Genomic DNA, 12,456 nt, shown 5'->3' with positions numbered 1-12,456 from the left:
AGAAAGATCCATTTTGCAGCTTCGCTTGTACAATAGTTCCAGCGAAAATGGAGTTGTGAGTTGGATTAATTTGCATACGTCCCAGAGAACCATATTTATGCATTGTTTTGATAAAATACTTAATATATCCCACCATTATGAAGATACGTATAACTGTAACAAGAAAAGCTTGATGTTGAGTTAATAGATTGCTGAACCTACCTTAGATTCGAAAGTATATATTATCACCAAACAGCAAGAAGCCATCAGAATCTTGCTAACTATTCACCTGTTCCTCTCCTCCATCACTACTTAGCAGAATCACACTGTATAATCACATTCATCCATGCGCTCCTTCCCTTCACCTGATTGCATCTATATCTCTCCTGCTGTTCTCTTCTGAACACCCTCTAACATCCTCCTTAATCACACTGTTTACTGGTCATGCTGTGCATCCTTCCCCTCACGCTCAGACCCACAACCCCTGCTCCTCGTTGCCCCCGCTCCACTGGAACTCACTTCTTCCCACATCAAAAACGCCAGACCGTGTACTGCTTTAAAACTGCATGTGGTCTTGAGGATGTACCCTCAATCTTCTGACATATCACCCCCCACAACTTCGCTACTCTGTCTCTGGCACCACTGTATAAAGGAACAATCGCCCTTTGTATAACCATTCTTCCCTCGTGTTAGAATCTGTCATGTCCCATCCTTGTTTCATGTATGATGCATTTGGTCCGTGAGGATAGCTCAGGGGAAATGCTTTTGCTATGGAAGCAAGACAATGTAGAGCAACACAAGTTTGAATCCCGCCATCGTTATAAAAGAAGAAAGATGATGTCTCGGAGGATAGCTCAGGGGAAACATGCTCGCCTTGGAAGCAAGACTATACAGAGCACCACAGGTTAGATCGTCGGGTCCGTGCTTAGAAACCTCTTGGTATTAAGGGTGTTATAAATAACCTATCATGTAAATTAATTACTTACCCAACACGCTGCATTTTACTTTATTAAAAGTCATTTAGTGTGGGGCATACTAGAAACACTGCTGTTGTCATTGGAGGTGTTTATTTTTTAAACTCCTTTTCTTTCAATGAAATAGATGAAATAATATACTATACTTGTTCTGCTACTGCTTAAGGCTAGTTTGAAATGCATCTATAATCACACGCAGAAGGCCCCTTACTATTTCGATATTTGAGCCTAACCTTATCAAATAATGACAGGGACCAGGCAGCCTTGGTTTGAATGGTATGTTCTAACGTATGGAATAACTTTGAGGGTATGAATTAAACTTCACTCTCACAGTGCCAGGCTGCAGACATTGCAGAACATGATAGGAAGGGCCAACACAGCGGCCAGACAGCAAACACTCTTCTTTCATAGTCATTTGAAGTTTAATTGAAAGACAAATGAAGACAGACTTTACAGCATACACTTTCATGTGTTGTCAAGCAGAGGCAATGGAAATCAATAGAGCGAATAGACAGGGAACCTATTGAACCTATAAAAACTCAGTGACAGTGGACGGATGGGACTATTGATTTTAGGTTCTCCAAAACATTGACTTTGGAATGCCTGAACAGACTTAACAAACATCTATTGTTGTTGCAAGTGCTGGTCTCCTTTTGTTCATCGGCCCCTTAAAAAGCATAATATAATAAAAACGCCATGGCCCCGAATCACAAAAGAATCATGATATGATATTGGATTTATAAGACACCTATACACAAGTGTTTCAAGGCGCAACGAGGCAATGGAGGGGGAACAGAGGGAAGACAAACAGTGATCCTACAAGGCCAGGTGTCATTCAGATCGCGCAAGTGCAAGGAAGAAAGAAAGAAAAAAGTGGAGGATTAGTTTCTTTACTTAAGTGATTCTAAGAAAGCACAGGTTCATATACAGAGAAGCAAACAAAGGGGGGTCTGGGAATCCCTCTACCAGCACGAACACAGCCCAGTGACCTGTTCTTGGGTGAATAACTCCCAGGGGTAGAGTCTCTCCCAGGGGTTATTCACCCAAGAACAGGTCATTGGGCTGTGTTCGTGTTGGTAGAGAGATTCCCAGACCCCCCTTTGTTTGCATACATTAACTTTGGGTTTCACCCTAAGTTAACAGGGCAATCCAGACATGGACCCCTTGCTCACTGTTCTTAGAGAGGCAACAGTTTCACCTCACTGATGATGCCCAACAAGGCTGAAACACGTGTATGGGGTTACTGATGGTCCTCTTGTTCAGAGGAGTATTGCCTAGCATTTCGGCGCTGGACTGCCCCTGGGCAGGACAAAGGCTGATATGCGGGGAAATTTCTTCTCTGTGAAAAGGACAGTGAGCTAAAGACTTGGTAGAGTCTCTCCCAGGGGTTATTCACCCAAGAACAGGTCATTGGGCTGTGTTCATGCTGGTAGAGAGATTCCCAGACCCCCCTTTGTTTGCATACATTAACTTTGGGTTTCACCCTAAGTTAACAGGGCAATCCAGACGTGGACCCCTTGCTCACTGTTCTTAGAGAGGCAACAGTTTCACCTCACTGATGATACCCAACAAGGTTGAAACACGTGTATGGGGTTACTGATGGTACTCTTGTTCAGAGGAGAATTGCCTAGCATTTCGGCACTGGACTGCCCCTGGGCAGGACAAAGGCTGATATGCGGGGAAATTTCTTCTCTGTGAAAAGGACAGTGAGCTAAAGACTTGGTAGAGTCTCTCCTAGGGGTTATTCACCCAAGAACAGGTCATTGGGCTGTGTTCGTGCTGGTAGAGAGATTTCCAGACCCCCCTTTGTTTGCATACATTAACTTTGGGTTTCACCCTAAGTTAACAGGGCAATCCAGACGTGGACCCCTTGCTCACTGTTCTTAGAGAGGCAATAGTTTCACCTCACTGATGATGCCCAACAAGGCTGAAACATGTGTATGGGGTTACTGATGGTACGCTTGTTCAGAGGAGAATTGCCTAGCATTTCGGCGCTGGACTGCCCCTGGGCAGGACAAAGGCTGATATGCGGGGAAATTTCTTCTCTGTGAAAAGGACAGTGAGCTAAATACTTGGTAGAGTCTCTCCTAGGGGTTATTCACCCAAGCACAGGTCATTGGGCTGTGTTCGTGCTGGTAGAGAGATTCCCAGACCCCCCTTTGTTTGCATACATTAACTTTGGGTTTCACCCTAAGTTAACAGGGCAATCCAGACGTGGACCCCTTGCTCACTGTTCTTAGAGAGGCAACAGTTTCACCTCACTGATGATGCCCAACAAGGCTGAAACATGTGTATGGGGTTACTGATGGTACTCTTGTTCAGAGGAGAATTGCCTAGCATTTCGGCGCTGGACTGCCCCTGGGCAGGACAAAGACTGATATGCGGGGAAATTTCTTCTCTGTGAAAAGGACAGTGAGCTAAAGACTTGGTAGAGTCTCTCCTAGGGGTTATTCACCCAAGCATAGGTCATTGGGCTGTGTTTGTGCTGGTAGAGAGATTCCCAGACCCCCCTTTGTTTGCATACATTAACTTTGGGTTTCACCCTAAGTTAACAGGGCAATCCAGACGTGGACCCCTTGCTCACTGTTCTTAGAGAAGACCCTGTAAACGATATCCATGCTTGACAAACATTGAAGTCCCTTAGAGCTTTGCACCTAAGTGGAGCATCGCATCATATAATGTATTTTCTGAAACTAGTGCTTCCATGATATGATTACGATCTACGACACTTTGGACTTTTTGTGTTGGAGTAAGAAGGTGTTCTCTCTCATGCCATTCTTTCCACAAACATGCTAGTACAGGTGGCACAGTTATTACCGTGGTATCTGACTGGCTGTCATTGAAAGATGCAGTACAATCCCTCATATCGATATAACAAGTGGCATAATCCTTCCCTGTAACCTTCTCTTTATAAAAGGTTTTCAAATTTGAGTATTGCTGTCTGCACTTCCAAGGTGGCTCCCAAACTGTGTGTTGATAACCAAAATCTCGAGACTCATCATCAGTGGATTTGACTGGCAGTGGGACAGACCAGAAATATTACACATGCTGGACCTTTGCACTGTTTCTAACAGCTCTTCCAGCAGCTAACAATCTCCTCCACTATGGGAGGTTGGAGGAGATTATATTAAGTGGTTGGAAGTTACCATCATCATCGTTTCACTTTTTTAAGATAAGGAATTTGGCATCAAAGCCAACATCTACACAACAATTTACATAATAATTTAGCATATAATCAAAAAATACATAGTCAGCCTATTAATTAGATTCAGAGCTAACTAGCAGTACATATTGTTTTTAAATAACTATAACCAACATCAACCTAGAGTAAGGTGCTTCTATGTGCACAATGTATGTTTGTATCTACTATGGGTGAAACGTCCATAGCAAAACAAGTAGTTGTAACTCTAGGCCGGGCAATAGTTCTTCAGCCCATCGGGGTACAATGTTCTCCTAGCAATTACAATACTTTCTCTCTGCACTTGATATTTGGGCTGGTCAATAAATAAGCTTCTGCTACACGCACCCACTGAAGATAATCTCCTATTGCATACCAAGAAGGACTTTTTCTGTAACTAGCATTTGGTCTGTACACTAAGACAGTGCAGCCACTTACAGCCATTCAATACAATCTTCTGCTGCTAGCAAGAAATAAAAGACACAAGGAAAACACAACTAAGAGAACACAAAGTCAATGGAGTATCTATAATTTAACCTCACAGTGTTTCTTTAGGCTGACACAAGTAGTATCGATGAAACCTCAATAGGTTAGGTAACTTGTCGCACAAGTCTGGAATACTGGACCAATAGTGCAGTGAAGAAAAATTCGAAGAAGGGGGACTCAAATGAGCAGTTCGTACTGGTGAGAGTGCATCCAAGTGCACTACTCGTGTCAGCCTAGAGAAAGACTGTGAGGTCGAAACACGTATTGGCTGCGTTTTTCAGAATAAATTATAGATGCTCCATTGACTTTGTGTTCTCTTAACGCAGAGTGTTTTTTTTTTTTTCATTCTATCTATTGCTACTGAGGGGCCTTGGGCTATAGGGCTTCCATCACACAATTTCCTGCAGCTTTGTTATAGTGCATCCTCTTGCCACTGTTATTTTAATTACTTCTTTTGACATGCACAGTTGGTTCAAGTCTAATTGCTCCAAACTGTCCTTATCATGAAATAAAAGACCTTTTTTCTGCAACTAGTATTTGGTCTAATTTTTTCGGGTTGTGCATTCATGCACCTGAAAATATTATATCATTATATATCAAAATTAAGATGCTTTAATAACTTGATTCAAGCTAACATCTGAACATGTGTGATGTCTCGTGTATGACTTATTATGTTCAGAAACTGTACTTTGAAAAAAGTGCTTCAAAACGTTTACAATGTCCCACTTGGTAATACTTTTTGTGCAATGATATTCCAAACATAACATAAAGGTGCAATTAACCACATTCGTTTTGTCACTAGTCTACATTTAATTAAAAACATTTCCTTTGCCAAACGTGTTTCGACTGATCAGGTCTTTTTCAAGGCATTTGGTGATGAAAGGTTCATAGAATGGATATCATTGTGGTTTATATCATAATTCCAATATATTGTTATTATAGTGACTTGTGGGTGTTCCCTATTGTATTCTCCTAAAAAGGCAATTATATTCACCAAAACCTCTGAAACGTCCTAGGGGTAATGGTGTCTCTGTTAAAGTATACTTCAGGAAGCTTGTCACTTCAATATCATTGAATTCCCTTTATGAGAAGGGATGTGAATGCCCCAAGCTGTAATAAGCTGCTTTTGGCATGCAGTTTGCCATACACAACATTTACTTATGCACCATCAGTATTGATCAAAAAAGCAACAATACACTCATTCAATTGTCTACATTCAAGTGGCGCAGATCCTGTATAGTGTACTGCAAACCTTGTCTTGGGAGGATAGCTCAGGGGTAGCGTGCTTGCCTTGGAAGTAAGGTGACACAGAGCAACACAGGTACGATCCCTGGGTCTGCATTTAGAAACCTCTGGGTATTAAGCACATTTTAAATAACCTATCATATCATGTTCTAGTATTTGGTCTAGCCACTACAAGATGACACCTTTAGTCACAAACCTGGATGAAAATAATGTTGAGATGATTATGCAGACTGAATTACAGCAGCTGAAGAAGGTAATGTAATTACCTTCATTCTTTCAACTAATTCTTTGGCTCCTCAAACTGACAAGAAATGTCACATGCATTTATGGCACGCAAGGTGATTACTGTGATGTAGTAGAGCTGGTAGAAGTGAAAATCATATGGCATACCCTATTGCAATTTCTTAGCGCTCATTCAAGTAAATCCTCTTTTAGTTGTCTGCATTTCCATCAAGTACACCTTTTTTCATTTTTTATTATTTATCTCTCAATCAACCCAATCCTATTAATTTGCTATCTCTCTCTCTCAACTAAAGCCTATTCCTTCAACTGTTTCAGGAGCCCTCTGCCTCACATGCATGTCTGGCATCTAAATTGAACCACACCCGCCCGATGTATTACATTTTAGAAAAAATGTGCCAAAGTATCTTGTCTGAGCAACTGGTCTTTTGACAGCAACCTAATCTTTCAGAAATGCACAACATATCCGTGTTTCAAATTGTTTCCCAACAGTTTTGTCCAGGCTCAGTATTTGCAACCAAACTGTGCAAAATATAAATGGTGATAAAATAGGTGCTTTGTCAAATAAATGGGGCCACTACCTTGTGTTAATAGTGTAACTACCGTGTTATGCATGATAAATGTACATATGTGTGGAACCTGATTGCATAAATAAGTACAACTGCCTTATCACAACATTGCCAAAAGCATATTCATTCAATATTAATTTGTGAACCCATTATTTGTTACAAGTCTAAACTTTTTTTTAAATATTTTGTAGGAAACTTGCCAAATCAACGCTGGTTCTAATCCTGGTGTTCGGTGTTCATTACATTGTTTTTATGTGCCTGCCACACACTCTCTCTGGTTTGGGATGGCAGATCCGGATGCACTTTGAACTCTTCTTCAATTCATTTCAGGTATATTTAAGCAGCATTCCATTCCCTTTCCGATTCAAGATAACATGTCAAACCGTATTTTGGTATTCAGGATTTTTATTGCTTGTTATTATTTTCAACTGTGAACACCAGTTTATTATTTGCCTGCACAATATAGTGATCTAAAACATCAATTTCTCCATTCAGGGTCACGCTAATTATTATTTATTTTTTATTGTGTATTTAGGGTTTCAAGTAAACCTTACACACAATTTAATTACAATCAACCCAATTAGATAAAATGTCACCATTAAAACATTGAGCCTCATAACGACTGTGCTGGTCTGGTAACAATGGTGCCGGTAAGCCTTCCAATACCGTTGTTACCGGCACAGTGCGCCTCAGCGGGTGGGTGTCGTTCCGCCCACCAGGGTCAGTCCTGGCGGATGGAACGGCACCCGCCTGTAGAGTTTCACAGAAGCACCGGCACCATTATTAACGGTGCCCATGCTTCCGTGGTCCCCATTCCGGGACCACAGAAAATACCTCATATACCACCCAGGAACATGTTGAAAGGGAAACTTCTTCACATATGATCTCGTTTCTTTAGTGGTAGAATACCAAAATGATCCATTATTATAGAGTTTTAGCCTGGTCAATTGTATCCAATCTTTTCACACGGTTCTTAAATACTATATTCGAGAAGGTCGGCTCAATCCCAAACTCCTTGAAATAACTTTCACATGCATTGCTAAATTTCTCAAATAATTAATTAGATTTCTTTCTATGTAACTTCCCCAATTTATCACATATTACCAGACCATTATCCTCCAAGATCTTTGTATACAATCTTAGTTTCCTTCCCTTATAAATGGACCACCAGGATTGCAGATCTAATTCCAGTCTTAAAATGCTAATTCGAACAGAGTTCAGCATGCACAACAAATTTCTCCAAATCTTACTCTCAAGGGTATCCAGCCATTTTCTATTTACCAAGGTCACCAGTTCTATCCCGTAGAGCACAGCCGATGTCCCCACAGCCCTATACAATTCTATTAAGTACACTGTAAAAAAGCACATAACTTAGATCTCACCACAATCATCAGTGATACATATGCAGCAGCTTTAGCCCATACTTTCCCTTTAAACCCCTTTAACTCATTCTTTTGTTACAGAGGAATCCCAAATACATAAATTGATCCACTTCCCAATCAGATCATTATTAATTGTCCATATAAATATTTTGAGCTTCCTTTTACACTAATAGAAGTTAGTAAACAATAATGAAACGTATCACATATCATTTTGCTGTCTGCCAGTGGAGATAAGGCAGCAAAATCAGACTTGTATTATTCGCAGATGATTCACAGACAGTCTCTGTCTTACCGTTGTTCCTCCTCTGTACAATCAAATCAATTGTTTGTATGATTAATTTTGTTAATCACGTGCTATCATTATCAGTTTTGCCTTGAGGAAGACCAAAGGTGGTCGAAACACGTGTTGGCCAAGATTGGGCACAGAATAAATCGAAACGGTGACTTACACACAGTCTTCATATTTGAACTTTGTATTTGTTTCTTAAAACCAATTTGAGTGACAGCACATCTCCTTGGAACAATATGTTTGTTTTTAATTAAAAACAAGACATAATTAAATTTAAGACAAAAGTCAAAAGAAAACCTTTGTAAAGTGTGAAGGTTAGCAGTAATAGATTCATGTGGAAAAAGGGAGCAAATGAGGAGAATGGAAGAATTAAAGGTGCCAGATCAGGGATTCCAAGAAGTAACAGTGTGTGCAGCTACTGCCGGGAGGACAGAGTGAGTGAGACACTAGAACAACTATTACAGAAATGTGTCTAAATACTTTCTCTTCCAGGCTAAGACATGTTGGTGTTTCTTTTTATGGCAAAGGGGGCTATACGCACAACAGCACTTTTGGAATGAGATTCCTACAGGGGACCAAATCTCCATGATACTGGCAGCTATTCAATGTTTGAAAAAGAGGAAATGGAGTCAAAAGGCTACCCTGACCCAAGACGGGAAAGGAGGTCACAACATTTACAGCGAAGCTAGGTAATGGCTAGCTTATTAAGACAAACACCATTAAAGACGGCGAGAGTATCAAGAAAAAACAAGTTTATTTAACGCTAACACGATAAACATATTTTCAGAAAACGAGACATATTTTCAAAAACGGTGCTATTGCATTCAGGATGTGCAACCGTGAGCACATAAATATCTGCTATTTCGTGGGTTAGTAGGCAGAGTGAAAACTTAGTACATGTATTGCTTGGAATCACAATACGATCGTTTTGTCGACACAAAGACTGGTGTTTCTGGTTCGGTGTATTCATTGGTGTTGTTGCAGTGGCTGTACCAGGTGGAGCCGCGCTGCTTGGATGTACCGAACGGTCTTCAGGACTTATACGTTGTGGTTGGAGTCATGATGGTGGAGTGTGTCCATCTAAATATTGTGAGAGAGGCCTGGGTTAGTCTGGGGGCGGTGTTGTCAAAGGTTTGTATGATTTACAAGAAAAAGAATGCTGCAAATAAAAGGACCTACCGTGGTCGGATAATTATACGTCTGGGTTGAGGTCCAAATTAATTGGCAGGCATCTGCGGTAACGTCAGATGTCAGGAGCTGTAAGTGAACAATTAAATGAAAAAAAGGGGTGATTACCCTATTGGGCAACGAATGTAATCACCCCTTTTTTTCATTTAATTGTTCACTTACACTCCTACCACGGTAGGTCCTTTTATTTGCAGCATTCTTTTTCTTGTAAATCATACAAACCTTTGACAACACCGCCCCCAGACTAACCCAGTCCTCTCTCACAATATTTAGATGGACACACTCCACCATCATGACTCCAACCACAACGTATAAGTCCTGAAGACCGTTCGGTACATCCAAGCAGCGCGGCTCCACCTGGTACAGCCACTGCAACAACACCAATGAATACACCGAACCAGAAACACCAGTCTTTGTGTCGACAAAACGATCGTATTGTGATTCCAAGCAATACATGTACTAAGTTTTCACTCTGCCTACTAACCCACGAAATAGCAGATATTTATGTGCTCACGGTTGCACATCCTGAATGCAATAGCACCGTTTTTGAAAATATGTCTCGTTTTCTGAAAATATGTTTATCGTGTTAGCGTTAAATAAACTTGTTTTTTCTTGATACTCTCGCCGTCTTTAATGGTGTTTGTCTTAATAAGCTAGCCATTACCTAGCTTCGCTGTAAATGTTGTGACCTCCTTTCCCGTCTTGGGTCAGGGTAGCCTTTTGATTCCATTTCCTCTTTTTCTAGTATACCCACCCTCAGGAGTCAGGCCCCCTTCACAAAAAAGAGGGTTCCGCCCAATTTTTCTCTCATCAGCTATTCAATGTTTACAGTAGATTCTTAATTTCATCAAACCAATCTGATCAACTAGGGGGTTACCTGAAAATGAGATCTTGAATGTTTTATAATATGTTAGGTGTGTAATTTGTTTTGTATCTGTGTTGTTTTATTAGTACATAAGAGACACATTGTTGAAGCACCCATAGTTCAGTTCTTGGAAATGACCTGTGGAATGCATGTAGCTATTGATACTCAGTGATGATTTAGTTTTAGACAATGGATTCATTACGTATCTTAGTAGTTTATAATACATGGGAAGTAGTAGATAATGGAAGTGATGTCATTTATGTTCGTTGTACATTGGGTATGGTGCAAAATGATATTTTTAAAATATATTTGTGTATGTTATTGTATGTATTGTATTAATATGTAGGTGTAAGGTTTGTGTATAAACTGTTGCACAAGTAATAATAATTAAACTTAGATCAAAGTGGAGCAAGATGAGACACAGGTCATACAAAAAGAAGAGACAAACAATAAACCAAATGAGAAAAGATTAAACTTGAAACAAAAATGTTTGTGGCATTAAAAGAAAAAAAAGAAGATGCTTTAAGAACGTTGAATGGGTGGAAACGACAATTCCTAGCAACTGCAGAAACTGATATGGATGAATTGAAGATGATGCCCAGATTTTGAACTGATACAAAACAGAAAGATTAAGATAGTATGGGGGGAAGAAAATGGAAGATGGAGATTTGAAATGAGGGGGAAAAAACAAGATTTGAGTTCTTGCAACATTTAAGTGAAAATAGTTAACTGTCATCCAAGATTTGTTGGCAGAAAGACAGGCAACAAAGGTGCACAGACTGGGAGAAGTATGAAAAAGAGAGAAAGATTTGAGAGTCATCTGCATGAAATTGGTAAGGAAAAGTAAAGGAGGAAATAATAGTAGAAAGGTGAATAGTATAAAGAGTAACAAGAAGAAGGCCTAGAACAGAACTTTGACGGACTCCAAAGCAAGGTGGGCAGGAGGCAGAAGAGTAACCATTCCATTTAACAGAATTCGTGGGATATCAGAAAGATGATAAAGAAACCGTAAACTGATGTATAGGAATACATAGAGAAGAAAGCCTGAAGGGAAGAATAGTGTGAAACACTGTGTCAAAAGCCACACAGTCAAGTAGAATCAGCAAAGAGGATTGTTTGTTATGACAGGCAGATAAGAGAGAATCAGTGACAGAAAACAATGCTGTTTCTGTCACATGAAAGGAGCAAAAACCTGACTGAAGATGTGGAACAATGTATGGGAGCTCAGAAGGGAGGGGACCTGTGCATAGACTACTGTCTCAAGAGTATTACATATAAAAGGAAGAAGAGAGACAGTGAGGGCATTTGATAGAACTGAAGTACTAAGTGACGTTTTTTTTTTAAAAAATAGGTATAATACATCTTTGTCGGTTCGTAAATGTTTTTCCTTTCTTGCACTAATTGATTCTTATCACGTGTTCCAAGACCCAAGTCCATCTTCTCACAGTTCAGGCTCCTCCCTTGATATCATTTTCTTTTCTAATCTTTCTTTGCCTCCTGTGCAACCTATCGCCCATCATTTTACAGATCAATTTCTTCTTTGCTCTTCTGTCTCGCTTCCTTCTGCTGGCACCCTTCTTCATCATCTGGAACATTTCAACACTGTGACCTTCACTCATTTAATTCTTCTGCTCAGATTTCTTCACTTCATTCTATGTTGCCTTCTATTACATAGTTATCTTCTCTTTCAACTCACACTGCTGCTTCTCCCCTTTCTTATGCTATCTTGAATACTTTAGGGAGTCTCCAATCTTTTCCCCCACTCATAGACCCCCCAACCTTGGCTCACTCCTGCTATTGTCTTTTATGCCGCACGCTTCTCTCTATTGAGATATCCTGAGCAAGAAAGGTGCTCTAACAGAAGATTCGTTTCACTCTCCACACTAACACTGCCACCTGCTCCTCAGCTTTCAGAGAGGGTAGTTTTATAGGGTTAATTATTATTAAGGCCCTAAACACTGCTCTCCTGACTCTGTATGACATTTCCCTTTCCTATTTTGAATATGCCACTATTTATCTCATCTAGATGTTCTTGCTCTACTGACCCTCTCGTCGTCCTCT

The 12,456-nt window shown here is 40.3% G+C and overlaps 1 protein-coding gene across 3 annotated transcripts in view; it reads left to right on the top strand.

The window, feature by feature from the left end:
- PTH2R (parathyroid hormone 2 receptor) overlaps positions 1-12,456 on the top strand; it is a 1,139,291-nt gene that overhangs the window by 1,053,499 nt on the left and 73,336 nt on the right. For all 3 annotated transcript variants that reach the window (XM_069615615.1, XM_069615613.1, XM_069615614.1), the window contains exon 11: positions 6,863-7,001. In XM_069615615.1, the coding sequence (XP_069471716.1) occupies positions 6,863-7,001 (139 nt within the window). The remainder of the gene's footprint in view (positions 1-6,862; positions 7,002-12,456) is intronic.

The sequence above is a fragment of the Ambystoma mexicanum genome, chromosome 9 (genome assembly GCF_040938575.1).
Source record: "Ambystoma mexicanum isolate Mex_15411 chromosome 9, UKY_AmexF1_1, whole genome shotgun sequence".
Lineage (NCBI taxonomy): Eukaryota > Metazoa > Chordata > Amphibia > Caudata > Ambystomatidae > Ambystoma > Ambystoma mexicanum.
The sequence above is the reverse complement of the archived record's forward strand: the minus strand, read 5'-3'. Positions and strand labels throughout refer to the sequence as shown.